Source organism: Rhinolophus ferrumequinum, chromosome 15 (assembly GCF_004115265.2).
Source record: "Rhinolophus ferrumequinum isolate MPI-CBG mRhiFer1 chromosome 15, mRhiFer1_v1.p, whole genome shotgun sequence".
Lineage (NCBI taxonomy): Eukaryota > Metazoa > Chordata > Mammalia > Chiroptera > Rhinolophidae > Rhinolophus > Rhinolophus ferrumequinum.
In genome coordinates, this window is record NC_046298.1 from 43,175,860 (window position 1) to 43,188,796 (window position 12,937).

Genomic DNA, 12,937 nt, shown 5'->3' on the forward strand with positions numbered 1-12,937 from the left:
GCCCCCCACTCATCTCCTCTGAGTTGTGATTGAATTTAAGAGAGTTGGTTTCAAGCATTCGTGTCTGGTTTTTTTGCACCGATCTGATTTTAAACCACTTGTAGGCAGGGACTTCATCGTTGAAACTATTTATGTTTGTCTCTTAATGCTCAGAGTTGGGCACATGGTAGGTATTTGGTAAATTCTTATTACTGATAATTAGGCCATTTTGTTAGCACTTAAAAAACGTTAAGTATAAGAAAGCATGGACTTCTGGGTTTAGAGTGAGTTTTCTTCATAAACACAAGGGGGTGCTCTTTAACCGTCAATGCCCAGTAAAAGTTAAATGTCTATTTTAAAGCCTCAGACGGAAAGAGTGTAGAGAGTCTGCGTTAGGCAAATTCCTGCGGGAACAGTAATGCAATTGGAGGGTAGGTATTTTAGCTATCCTTTAAAAGTTCATCGTCTTTGAGATTTGTTTTCCCTCAAATTGAAGTATTTAAAAAAATTCTTCCTAGGTATCTCTGGAAGACCCCGGAGCTCAGTTCCTGATCCGGACTGGGTCTGTTGGCCGAAACAGGGCTGAAGCCTCTCTGGAGCGAGCCCAGAATCTCAACCCCATGGTGGATGTGAAAGTGGACACTGAGAATATAGAAAAGAAGCCTGAGTCGTTTTTCACTCAGTTTGATGCTGTAAGTTTCATAGAGTGTGTACGATCTGTGGGAATTCAGCAGGTTAAAGCACTAGTCGTATGTATAGTGGATACACGAGAGCGTTGTAACAAATCTCGAGTTCTGAGCTTTTCCCCAAGTAAGTGTATGAGTTGTGTTCTTTAAAGTTAGTCTACCGCCTTAGTAGATTGAATGTGTTGGTAGGTAGTTGGATCTGCTGTAGCTGTGAGTTGCTGTCTATTGGTTTCTTTGGGCATATGTTCGCCTGGACCAGGTTTCATCATCGGTGTTTTGTCTTCTTTCCAGAATCTGCACATAGCTTTGATAAATTTTATTGCAAATGTTTTCTCCCGAAAACTTAACAAGTGGGTGATTCACTTCTGTAGCAGTCATTTTTTTTGTTTGTTAGAAATATCAAACTACAGCTTGTGTTTTGTCTTTAAAAAGAGCACACCTGATCTTGGTCTGTCTCTTTCACACAGCCACTTGGGCCATGTTGCCATGGATAACTAGACCAAATCACTGTACTCATAGGCCAAATGAGGCATATCCAACCTCATTTGGTTTCACCGCCAAATCTTATGCAGAGGTGAAAGGATAAGTTAAATTCTGTTTCGGTGTCTGTGACCTTTCAGACATGGTTCCCTGTACCCTGGGACAAAGCTTTGCAAATGTTGGATAACCGTGAAGTATTCACAGATGATCTATTTGGTTTTTAAATGAAAGGCCCATTACACAAGAGGTTAGAATTTGGGTTGAGTAGTTTGTTTTTCACACTGTTATATTTCATATGTGCGTCTGTTCAAATATGAGCACAGAATGATGGATCGTCTGTGCATTTTGTCTTTTTTCCCCCTTTTTAATTCATTCTATTTTGTAACTCCAAATACTGGAACATTTTCCATTTGGACAAAAGGCTTCTTTTCATTTCTTTATCCATAGTAACCACATTTGGTTTATTCTAAGTGTCCTTTAAACTTCTAGCAATTAGAGAGAAGCTTTGTTAGAACTGAAGCATCGCTCCAGTTGCTTGCATGTGCACGGACAAGCATGCCTGCCTCAAAGGCCATCTTTGACTGGTCCCGAGTAGGTTTGACAGTCACTTCTGACTTTGCAGTCTTCCATTTAGTCAGTTGATTGCATGTTCAACTGTGGCTGTCTTACCTTTTAGATTTGCTTTTTCCTTGGGAGGCTGTGTCCTTTGAATGACACCAGAGGCACACATTTCTCTGAGTGTTGTTTCAGTGTTCAGGCTGCCAGACAAGAGTAGAGAGTTTGTACCAAATGTATCCTTGTGCAATTTCTTCTCTAACTTTCTATGTTCAGAAGAGAACATGTGTAATTTAGAAGTTGTCTTCTTGGCGCTGATCAGAAAGTTTCTCCCGAAAAGACAGTGTTTTGTACAGCAAAATTTAGCCATTCATTTCCAATACCTCAACTTATTGGAACCTACAGGCCCCAGAGCAGCATTGATAATTCCACTGAGTGAATCACCAGTTCATTGTCTGACTCTGAATGGAAGGTCACTTGGTCTGTAACCTTTTCTTTTGTCCTTATATTCAGATAAAATTTCACATGGAAAACTGGAAAAATAATCTGAACAGGACTAGTTTATCATCTTCATCTTAGCATATCAATCAAAAGAACGGGAGAAAAAAATGCCCTTGTGTTTAAACGTGGCCTTTGGGTCAATTTAAAAAACTAGTTTTGCTTCTCGCTGTAGCTTATTCTGATTTTAATATATTTAACCGCTTAGAAGTAACTTACACTAAGTTATTACTGTTTTTTTCTTTTTATGAACATTTCCTGTTTATATACATTTCCTGGATCACGGGGAACCAAATTCATTGAATGGCTTTTAATTTCTATCTAAACACATTTTGTTTTGGTTGCAGAAAGTCTCATAATTTACATTTTCTACATACTGAAACCTGCAACTTTTCTTTTGTCTTCTAACCATAGGATCCAAAGAACCTGTTGTACCAGTTTGAAACTAGCTTTAGACATGCCCAGAGAGTCTGTTCATTAAGATTTATTGAGACATCAGGGCGGTGATTCACAGTTTGCAAAACTCACACCCAGCCAATTTCTTTCTTCCTGCAGGTATGTCTGACTTGCTGCTCCAAGGATGTCATAGTTAAAGTTGACCAGATATGTCACAAAAATAGCGTCAAGTTCTTTACAGGAGATGTTTTTGGCTACCACGGATACACATTTGCCAATCTTGGAGAGCATGAATTTGTGGAGTAAGTGTTGGGAGAGGAGGAGAGAATATAACATTTTCAAAGTGTAGATTTATTCACTGATAGGAACTGAACTATTTAAGAAAAGTATTTTACTATAATACTTAGAACATTGGGAAACCAATTCATTAATAGTTTAGGATACAGATATATGCGTTCAGAATTGTAGATGGAGCCGCTCGCTGCCTTCCAAACTCATGGTCTAATGTAAAGCATAAAGAAAGCGGAGTTCTAGGCAATCAAAGCACACCGACCACCTGGGGATTTGATCAGTCTGGACTTCAGAGGGTGAAGCACACTTTCTATTTAGGGAAGACTTGCTTGGATTGTACACATTTGTTGCCCAGCTTGGGCTTGGGCGTTTTCAGGTTGAGAAATAGTAAAATGAATACGAAACAGACGAAGGCACACTCAGCCAAAGTCTACGTTGGAAAAGCTCTAAGGTCCGGAGGCAGGTCTGGTGCAACCAACAGACAATACCCTCTGGTTTTGAACATTGCGGTTGCAGAACGTGGTAATTCTCACATGATGAGACCTGCAGTGTTTTGAACTTGTAGCTTCTAGATGAACTATGAAAGATGATACTGTAAAACTATATGAGTTGGGTTTCTGGCTGTAATTTTCTGACCACTGTCCTGCCCTCCTCCACCTGTGAGAGGTAAAGAGAGACCCTGCTGTGGCAGGTGGCGCTTCCTACCAAGAGTGAAGAACTGCTTTCTTTAGTTCAGCTTCGTAGACAAGGCACTGAAATTTCCCTGGTCTGCAAGTTTCTTTTCTGTTTTGAAGTGGAAAGAAACAAAAAGTTTAATTGGAATTTTAACTCAGCATTATTAATTGGTAACATTATAAGTAGACAAAATAAGGTTAGAAGATTTAGATAAAATAAATGATTGAACTAATAAGTAATGATTTGTACTCTACCATGTATTTTATTATTTTTTTTTCAGATTAAGAAATTTTAGTTCAAACTGATCAAATTGATGACAAAATAGCATCATAATAAAGCTCTACTCCGCCATCTTGACCAGAAATCCTCTGGTCTGCAAGTTTCTTGCCTGTAAAATTGAGATGGGGGAAGGACAAACATGTCCAGAAGCTCTTGTAACTCTAATAACTAGAAAATTCCAGTTCTTTGGGCACATTTGAATGGATAAGTCATGGTAGAGAAAAGCAGTGCAGATTATTTGAATGTGAGTTCTCCATTTCAGAGGGGAGGAAGTCAGTTCGGCTATTTATTTCATGATTCAAGTGGAACATTCACAAAGTTTACTGAGAGCTTACTAAGCAGTGCGCTAAGTGATAGATGTTATTTCTCTTACAAGCGTCCTGTCAGGGGTTGTTATTCCCATATAGTGGGTAACGGGCTCACCAGTGGCCGAGCTGGGAGTTGAACCCAGGTCTGTCCGACTCCAAAGCTTTTGCTCATAAGCGCCATCCTATTCTGTGAGCTGGTGGTGCTCTTTTTGTTGTAATGGAATGATTCTTAGGGTAGAATGGATTCCTTCCCTTGTCACCCTCTAGGGAGAAAACCAAAGTTGCCAAAGTTAGCCAAGGAGTAGAAGATGGACCTGATACCAAGAGAGCAAAACTGGATTCATCTGAGACAACTATGGTCAAAAAGGTATGTGTACTGGGGCGGGGGGCGGGAAAGGGTGCGAGGGCAAAGGTCAGGAACCCGGGGCCTTGTATGGGGCAGGCAATTACAATTTGCAGAGCTGGAAGCAAGTCTGGTAGGCTTGAAGGGAGGGGTGTGGAAAGACTGGGCCGGTGCTTGTCCCACTTACAGCTGGGGCAGCTGTTGCTTAGTGCCAGCCAGCTGAGCTGTGACGGAATGTGTGGACCTGGGATGCCAGATGTGAGTTTTCAAGAGAATAAGACATGTAGATTTGTTTGTATGCTCTGTCCCAAACTTTGTAATACTGACAAGCTACTCACCTTGGTTTGAATGCTGTTCTCGTGAACACTGGAGACTAAAGAGAACATGTCTGCAGGACTGATTTGCTCTGTGGGCTACCGATTTGCCCCCTGGTTTATGGAGTAATGTCAGAAAGACTGTTTTTGAGCTAAGGCCATTACTTTTGTTTAAAAAAGAAAAAAAAGTCCTAAGTGGGCAGGAGACAGTTTAAACTTGAATTGCTTTGTTTCTTTAAAGTTTTGTTTTGTTTTCATCAATCTTTCAAGAAGAAAAGCCTCAGTGTTGACAAATGTTATTAGGTATATATTTTTAAACATATACTTAGACTTTACTTGGAATTAATACAGTAATTGAAATTCATTTTCTAGAAAGAGGAGTGGGATGGGAATCCGAGATGATGGTTTCCTAGCCAGTGGTGGGACCTGAGAAGGGAATCATATGATGGGGGAAAAAAAGACGAAGTGGCCAGAATTGGTTTTGTTGACCGGAGAGAAAAGACACCACCAAGCCCATATTTACTCTTTGCTTTGTAGATTTAAATGTTGAGAAAGAAAAACAGCTGGTCAGAGCATGGAGTTAAAATTGCTCTGAAGGGGGGATTCTAAGAAGTGCAGAAACCACAAAAGAGATTGCAGAAAACCACAAAAGTGGAACTCTTCAAGTTTCCAGCAAGGCTGCATTGGAGTTTTTTCTTGCTCTTTATGTTTGTACTGGAATAGTTTGATGCAGAGGAATTATTAAGCCCTAATTTTAGTGTCTATTCACAGGACCATAATTATCCAGAGTGAACATTGGTGTTTTGGCCAAAACTTGAGTCCTTTTCTTTCTTCCTTTCTTTCTTTCTTTTTGAGGCCCAGTGGAGCCTTATCTGAATAGCTCCGTGAGTTTGGTGGGGGGGGATAAATTGTTAACTAACGGAGGAGTACAAAAGCAGCTTTGTGGGTGCTGTCAATTTATAAATCACACCCTCTTACAAGTGTGACACTTGGCCTTGGTGTGAAGGGTTTTATGGCTTAAGGGCTTCTCTGATTGAGGCGGGTCTTTCACATTCAAATGGAGAGAGTGCCTAGCTTTGTTAGCCCTTCACAGCTGGAAGTTTCCCTGGATTCAATTCTGACAGTGCCGACTGGGACGGATCTGGAAACCTCTTTTGGGAGCCACTTTATCTAGCTATGAGGAGAATGTGGGCAGCCCGGGCAGGCACTCTGCGGCCTTGCGTACCATTCCTGGGGCTCGTCAGCCACAGAGCTCTTTGTGCAGCCTCTTCCTACATGGGGCCGAATTGGAAGGTATCAAAATATTCCCCAGCTGACATTGTTAGTCAGCTGTTTCACTTGGACAATTCAGGCTTGGATTCCAACCCCGAGCCCTTAAGGTTGCGAGGCATTCAGTGCATTCCTGATGACAATCCCTGGGATTCCAAACCTTGCCTTTGTGTGGCCTCACCAAGAGCGCTGGGGAAGGATGGCGCACTGGGTTTGGGCCACGGCGTTGCCACCTTGTAATAACAGGCCTCCTCCATTTTGGCAGACTGCTCCATGGTTTGGAAGTTTTCTTCCAACTCAGTAATTCCTTGATTCAGATTCTGCCCTTTTGCCTAAATTGTAGGGAATAACTCGTTAGGTTACACGAGTTACGCTCAGAGTGCAGGATGGGGGTGGGGAAGCAGCCACTTCCTGTTTCCTGTGAAAGGTTTCTGGTTAGGGTTCCCTTCCCCTCCCCCTTTTCCTTAGGTTCAACCAAATGTTGTAAAGCCACTTTTGCTTCAAGGTACACATTGTGCTCCTAAATTAGAAACGTTAAAAAACAAAGAGGAAAAACAGAGCTTGTGGTTTTCACACCGTCTAGGAAGACACTGGGCCTTTTTAGCACATGTGCCATCATGAGAAATACAGCAGTGGGGAAATGCATAGCCCAGAGTGAGATGGGTGCTCAGGAGTTTGTTTGCCTCTTTGGTGCCCGGGAGAAGTCATGAGACGGATTTCATCAGAATCGGATCTTGGGCACAAACCTGTAGCCACTAATGCACAGTAGATAAAGGCGAGAGCGATGGTTTGTGGTAGGAAGTGTTCAGAAAGGTTGCCCAGAGGAAGAGTTTTTAGAGTTAGCGTCTGAAGGCCAATTTGCACAGCACGGAAGCCAGGACCAGCATTCAGTCACAGGAAACAGGATCACCCAAAAGCACGGGCAGGGCGTAGGACAGAGTGACTCTGGCTTCCCTCATTCCAAAACAGCCAGCTGTTTTTGTACCTTTGAGTTGCAGATACCTGCTATGTGTGCAAGGCACTGTATTGGGTGCAGGGAAGCAGGGCCAGTCCTGTTGTCTCCATTTACAGCGGGTGCTGGAGCTAAGGACGTTAAATGACGTGTCTAAGACCACACTGCTCTGTTAGCAAGGAATAGATGGGGAGAGCGTAGACAGTGGTTTTAGTGTGTCGGCTCACCCTGCTACTGACAAGGTGAGTCCCCCGCGAGTTTCTAGGATAATTCTAGGATAAAGTTTTGTGAGGATGGTGGGATAAAATGTGTGAAAATTGGGATATTCCAGAAAAACCTTTCGGATTAAAAGGCCACCCCCACACTCCTGTGTCACTGCTCATGTTTATTGTTAGGGGCTGCCTGACATGAGTAGATGCCTGACAAGAGTGGTTACTTGCCCTAGTAGCTCATTAAAAATTAAACGTAAAGTAGGATTTGTTCGTGGCATGCTAAGAAATACAGATTTAATTTTAACCTCTGCTTCTGAAATAGTAGGTGACTAATTTGGGCACTGTTAATACTCTCTCATGAATTAGTTGTGAAATTCCACAGTGGAGTAGTGATTCATTAGTTTGATTCCCCCTCTCCGAGCAGTTTGTTGACAGCTCTCATCCTCCTCTCACCCCCATCCTTAAAGAAACATTCCTGGTGACTGACTAGTCTGATTCCTCCTCTTTTATGTGGCACCTTGATTTGTAATGCTGACTGCACTTCAGATTACTTGTCAGTGTCTCTCCCATTGAAGTTGAAGCTCCATAAGGACCAGGCAGTTTTGTCTACAGCTGTATTCCCAGTGCAGTGGAGTTGTGGCTGTTCCTGCAGGATAATGTCACAACTCTGGAGGAGATCGTCATTTTAAAAAAGAATTACTGAATTAACTTTCTGTGTGATCAATTAAATAGATTAACCTTGTAGCACATTAGTTTTCATAGTTAACTAGGTAATTTGAGCTGAGCTAAGAGAACACATTCCAAATAGGACAAGGGACTTGGCCAGAAATATTTAGAAGTAAGTCAGTGGCTTGCCTAGGCCGGAGTGCTCAGGCCAGAGGTTCAAAACCTGCTAAGTGTCAGAATCACTTGGTTGGGGTGGGAGTAGGGTGGGAGGAAGGGAGAGCCGCGGAGATGGCCAAGTTTGGTGGACGGCTGATAGCAGGTTTTCCAGTGGGGCAGTCGTGGGTGTGAGGTGGGTGCTGGTGGTGCCTTGTCTCACAGGGGAAATGTTTCTGGGCTCCAGGGATGAGGATAGGCGGTCTTTCCCAGCGTCACAGCACAGTCCAGGCTGGTTTTTTTATTGCGATTTTTTTTTTTTCTTAAGATTTTATTGAGGAAGGGGAACAGGACTTTATTGGGGAACAGTGTGTACTTCTAGGACTTTTTCCAAGCCAAGTTGTTGTCCTTTCAATCTTAGTTGTGGAGAGCGCAGCTCAGCTCCAGGTCCAGTTGCCATTGTTAGTTGCAGGGGGCGCAGCCCACCATCCCTTACGGGAGTCGAACCAGCAACCTTGTGGTAGAGAGCCCACTGGCCCATGTGGGAATCGAACCAGCAGCCTTCGGCGTTAGGAACATGGAGCTCCAAATGCCTGAGCCACCGGGCCGGCCCCTTTAATGTGATATTTGATACACAAAAATCATGCGACATCATTGCAAGTTATGGAACATAAATACAAAAGTGTCCCACTTAAAAACCAACACATTTCCATTACTGTTGTACCAATCCGTGCGCTCTTCTCTCCTCCCCAGGGCTGCTGGTACATTTATGTGGACTTACTAATGTGGACCTGGAAGGGGCGGATATGGCCCTGCTTGGCAGGGGGTCTTACCATGTGTTTGTAAATCTAAACAAATGGAATAAAACTTACTGTGTGCAGTTGTAGGTCTGCATGAAGAAGGCTGTAGCCAGCCGTGTACCATCACCCAGCTTGAAAGCACACGGCATTACCGGTGTGGTCCCTTCTCAGCGTAAGCAACACGGCCCTCAGTCGTGTTCTCATTCCCGTGTGTTTCTTTTCACTACATATGTATGCATTTCCCAGCAATATGGAATTGTTTGATATGCTTGTTAACTTCTTAAAAACTAGTTTCAAGTTCTATGTATGCTGCCACCTGTTTTTTACGAGCAGCATTATTTTTGTGAGGCCATCTGTGTTTAGTTGTAGGGCTTTGTCCATTATGATAGCCACTAGCCACATGTGGCTATTTAAATTCAAATTAATTAAAATTAAATAAAATAAAAAATTCAGTTCTTCAGCCTCACTAACCACATTTCAAGTGCTCAGTAACCACATGTGGCTTTTTGGCATTCGTGTCGCAAAGCACAGACAGACATTTCCATCACAGCAGGTTCCTTTGGACAACACTGCAGGACGTTCTCTTTTTTTGGCTGTAGCGTATTTGTTATGTCACTACATCACTGTTTATTCTGCCATTGATGGACATTTAGGTGTGTAAGTTTTTGCTGTTACAAATTGGGCTGCAGTCAGTGCTTTCTTTGTGTGTGTATAGCTAATCTCCTTGGGCAAATGTATGATTTCTCTGGGGTACATAGACACTCGGGAGGAAGATTGGGGTTTGTACATCTTCACCTTCACCAGACCCTGTTGCTGAATTACCCTCGAGGAGTTTTATCCATTTATGTTCCAGAACCAGCAGTTGGTGACGGTAACATGCGCTAACTTCATTCAGGGTCTTTGCCACTCTGCCGAGTGGGACAACTGTCGCCGATTGTGGTTGTCATTTGTTAGAATGCTTTTCAAAACTATAATCTCCCATGAGTAGGTGTGGAAATTAGACCTAGAAATCTGTAGTTTTGAAAGTTGTTTCAATTCTGAGTTACATTCAACTTTATAGCCAGAACGGTATCACTTGTTGTCGATGTTTAGCCTGAATGAAAAAGTAAACTCAGTTCACAATCCCAAATACAGGAAACAGAACAAGTTGAGCGAATGTGAACCCTGCTCCCCAGTAATGACTAACATTCCTTTCAGTACTCTTTCTATGCGTATGCATGATAAATTTGGAGTACCTATTAATGTACGTTGGTTGATACAAATAAAACATATATAATGACCTAATGTACGTGACATATATATGTGTTGTTGTCTTTTGCTTTTTTTTTAAATTCAGTATGTTTTCATAAGCACTCCCCAGATTTTATATCTGTTTTGGAGAGCATGGTTTTAAATAGCTGTGTCGGTTTTTCGTTTTTTGCCGTGCCGTAATCTATCGAACCGCTCTCCTGTTACATTGAGGTTATTGCAGTTTCCCACTCTTCTAAATGGCTCAGCACAACCCCATAATTTGATGGCTGGTAGACTGTGTGGAAAAGTCATCTTTTATATTTACTGTTGGGCTTTTTGGCAAATGAAAAGCAGGTTGGATCCTATCAGCTCACGGGTTTATTGAAAATCTAGTCTATTCAGCGCTGTACCTTTCACTGTGGTCTCTGGAAGCTTTGAGGAAAGGAGATCGGTTACAGGTGTAAGAGGGCTTGTTATTAGTCTTAACTGGACTGTCAGATTGAAATCCTTAAGGCTCAAAATCTCAGGGGAGGGATGGATAGTGGAAGGGGGTGTGTTAAGTATTCTAGATAGAGGGATCCCTGGGCGGAGGGCATGGAGTGGAGAAGTGGGAGGGGTGAGTGAGGTGTGAAAGTTACGTTTTAGTGTGTTCATTCAGGCCGACGCTGTGCTCGGTGCTTCATCTGCGAGATCCTTCTTTCCCTGAAAGCACTGCTGGTGAGGTGGGTAAGGCAAGCACCACCTTGTACAGATTAGGTGACTTGGTTAAGTTTTGTTTTATTTTGAATTGTTATAAGTGACGATAGTAGATTTCGGGTCATTTGAACAGCAACAACAAAAAGGGACGTTAATTAGAGGCCCAAGAAACATTGAATAACTACTGTGATCTGAGAAGGGTAAAGACCGGGCAGCTGGGGAGCCTCAGAGGCAGTAGGAATTTGGCCTTTCTCTTTAGAGCTCTGCCATTAATGTGTCTCTGTTTCCAACTTTCAAATTCTCAATTCCCAGGAGAGAAAATCTGGCCAGGCTTGGGCTGTGGGCCCTTCTGTGTGTCATCTGTGGCCGGAGGGCTGGTACATGTTATAGGCGGGGCCACTGCAGGAACTTCCCTGACAGTTGTTGCCACTGACAGGCCTAAGAGGTAGTAAATTCATTTGCCTAAGGTCACAAGTTAGTGGCAAAACAGGGAATTGTTCTGTTCTGCCCTGAGATTTGGGGAGGAAACGGGGCCTCTCTGCTTGGCCCTGGTGCTCTTGAGTTCCCACTCTTTCCTTCTTTCAGCTGTTCCCCCTCGTAGGACCAAGGAGATAGCCTTCCTCCGCCCAGTTCTAGACCACAGTCTGGATACCTGGGACCCCAGAATCTCCTTCCCAGAAAACCCAGGCTTTCGCGGTCTTCTTCCCTAATCTGCCTCTGGAGTGCAGATCTCACCACAATGTCTGCATTCCTGGGCCTGGAGGGTGGATGTTTTGGTGGGAAAGTATGGGCTAGGGGGGCACGCTCAAGTTCAGAGCCTCTTGCATTGTGGGACGGAGAAGGGGAAAAGGGTGGGGGCAGCTCTCCCAGTGCACCTCATTCTGGCGCGGAACTCCCAACGAGTGTGAGAATTCCAAATTTGAACCTGGTCTTCCGGGTGGTTGTGGAGAAAGTATATTTGTCAAGGCAGAAGAATACAATATCTTTTATTTAATAGCTTGTTAGTGTGATTTATAACTAAATATGTTGACATGATCTATGGGTTTTCATTTGTACTCTTGCCCCAGGCCCTGAAAGTGTTAGAGGCGGGCCTGCCTGGGACTGAGACTCTAAAAACACAACTTCTCCCCCCTTGTTCATCATTAGTGGCCTAATGAATCAGTGGATTCTTAGCATTGCTCTTAGCCAGGCAAACTACACAAACTCTGAATTAAGGTCTTGATGGTTTTTCAAACCTGATAACACTTTGTTTCCTGATTGTGATGGCATTCCCAGACCATTCTGCTGATGGCTTCATCTATGTTGTAAGACTTGTGAAGAAGGGTCTGGCAGTCTGTATCAGGCACCAAATGTCACTAGGCTGACTACAGGACTTAATCTTTTGAGGTCAAACAGACCCATTGACCAAAATGTTTGCGGGCAGTACAAACATCTTACACATCAGCCTTTACAATGGATCCAAACCCCAAAGGAGTGATTCTGAGAAGGCAGAAAGCCACCTTAAAAACCATCACTGTTTATCTTCATTAACAATTTGAACTTTCATCTATCAAATCCATTTTGGTCCTTAGCAAGCTGTGTAAACTGCCTGGTAGCTGATAGGTCTTGGTTCACTAAACCTCCTAAATTATACTGTTCTCTCTCTCTCTCTCTCTCTCTCTCTCTCTCTCTCTCTCTCTCTCTCATATCTGGGGATGATGGATGATGGGGTGTTTGGTGTGTGTGTGGAGAGAAAGAAGAAAGACACATTCCTCTGTAAGTTTGAAATTACTTATACACTCACACACACCTCTTAAACTCAGTAAAAGTATCTAGTACTGAGAACCATTTCTTTCTGAACCTTTTGAGAGTAAGCTGCCAACACGATGGCCCATCCATCACTCCCAAATATTTTAGTCTGTATTTTCTCAAACAGGCATTCTCCGTCATCACAGACCAACCATCAAAATCAGGAAATTCACCTGGTTGCATCACTACCGCCTAATCCTCAGACCCCATTCAAGTGTTACCAGTTGTTCCAGTCGTGTCCTTAGTGGCAAAAGGAGCCGGTTCAGAATTGTGCATGGACCCAGGTTTTCATGGAGATTACAAGCCAGTTATTTTGTAAAATGCCCCTTAGTTTGGGTTCATCTGATTAGATTCTAGTTACACATTT

The 12,937-nt window shown here is 43.1% G+C and overlaps 1 protein-coding gene across 1 annotated transcript in view; it reads left to right on the forward strand.

The window, feature by feature from the left end:
* SAE1 (SUMO1 activating enzyme subunit 1) overlaps positions 1 to 12,937 on the forward strand; it is a 64,512-nt gene that overhangs the window by 18,685 nt on the left and 32,890 nt on the right. Inside the window, exons 3-5 of the mRNA XM_033128812.1 lie at positions 498 to 671; positions 2,754 to 2,896; positions 4,415 to 4,514. Of these exons, the coding sequence (XP_032984703.1) occupies positions 498 to 671; positions 2,754 to 2,896; positions 4,415 to 4,514 (417 nt within the window). The remainder of the gene's footprint in view (positions 1 to 497; positions 672 to 2,753; positions 2,897 to 4,414; positions 4,515 to 12,937) is intronic.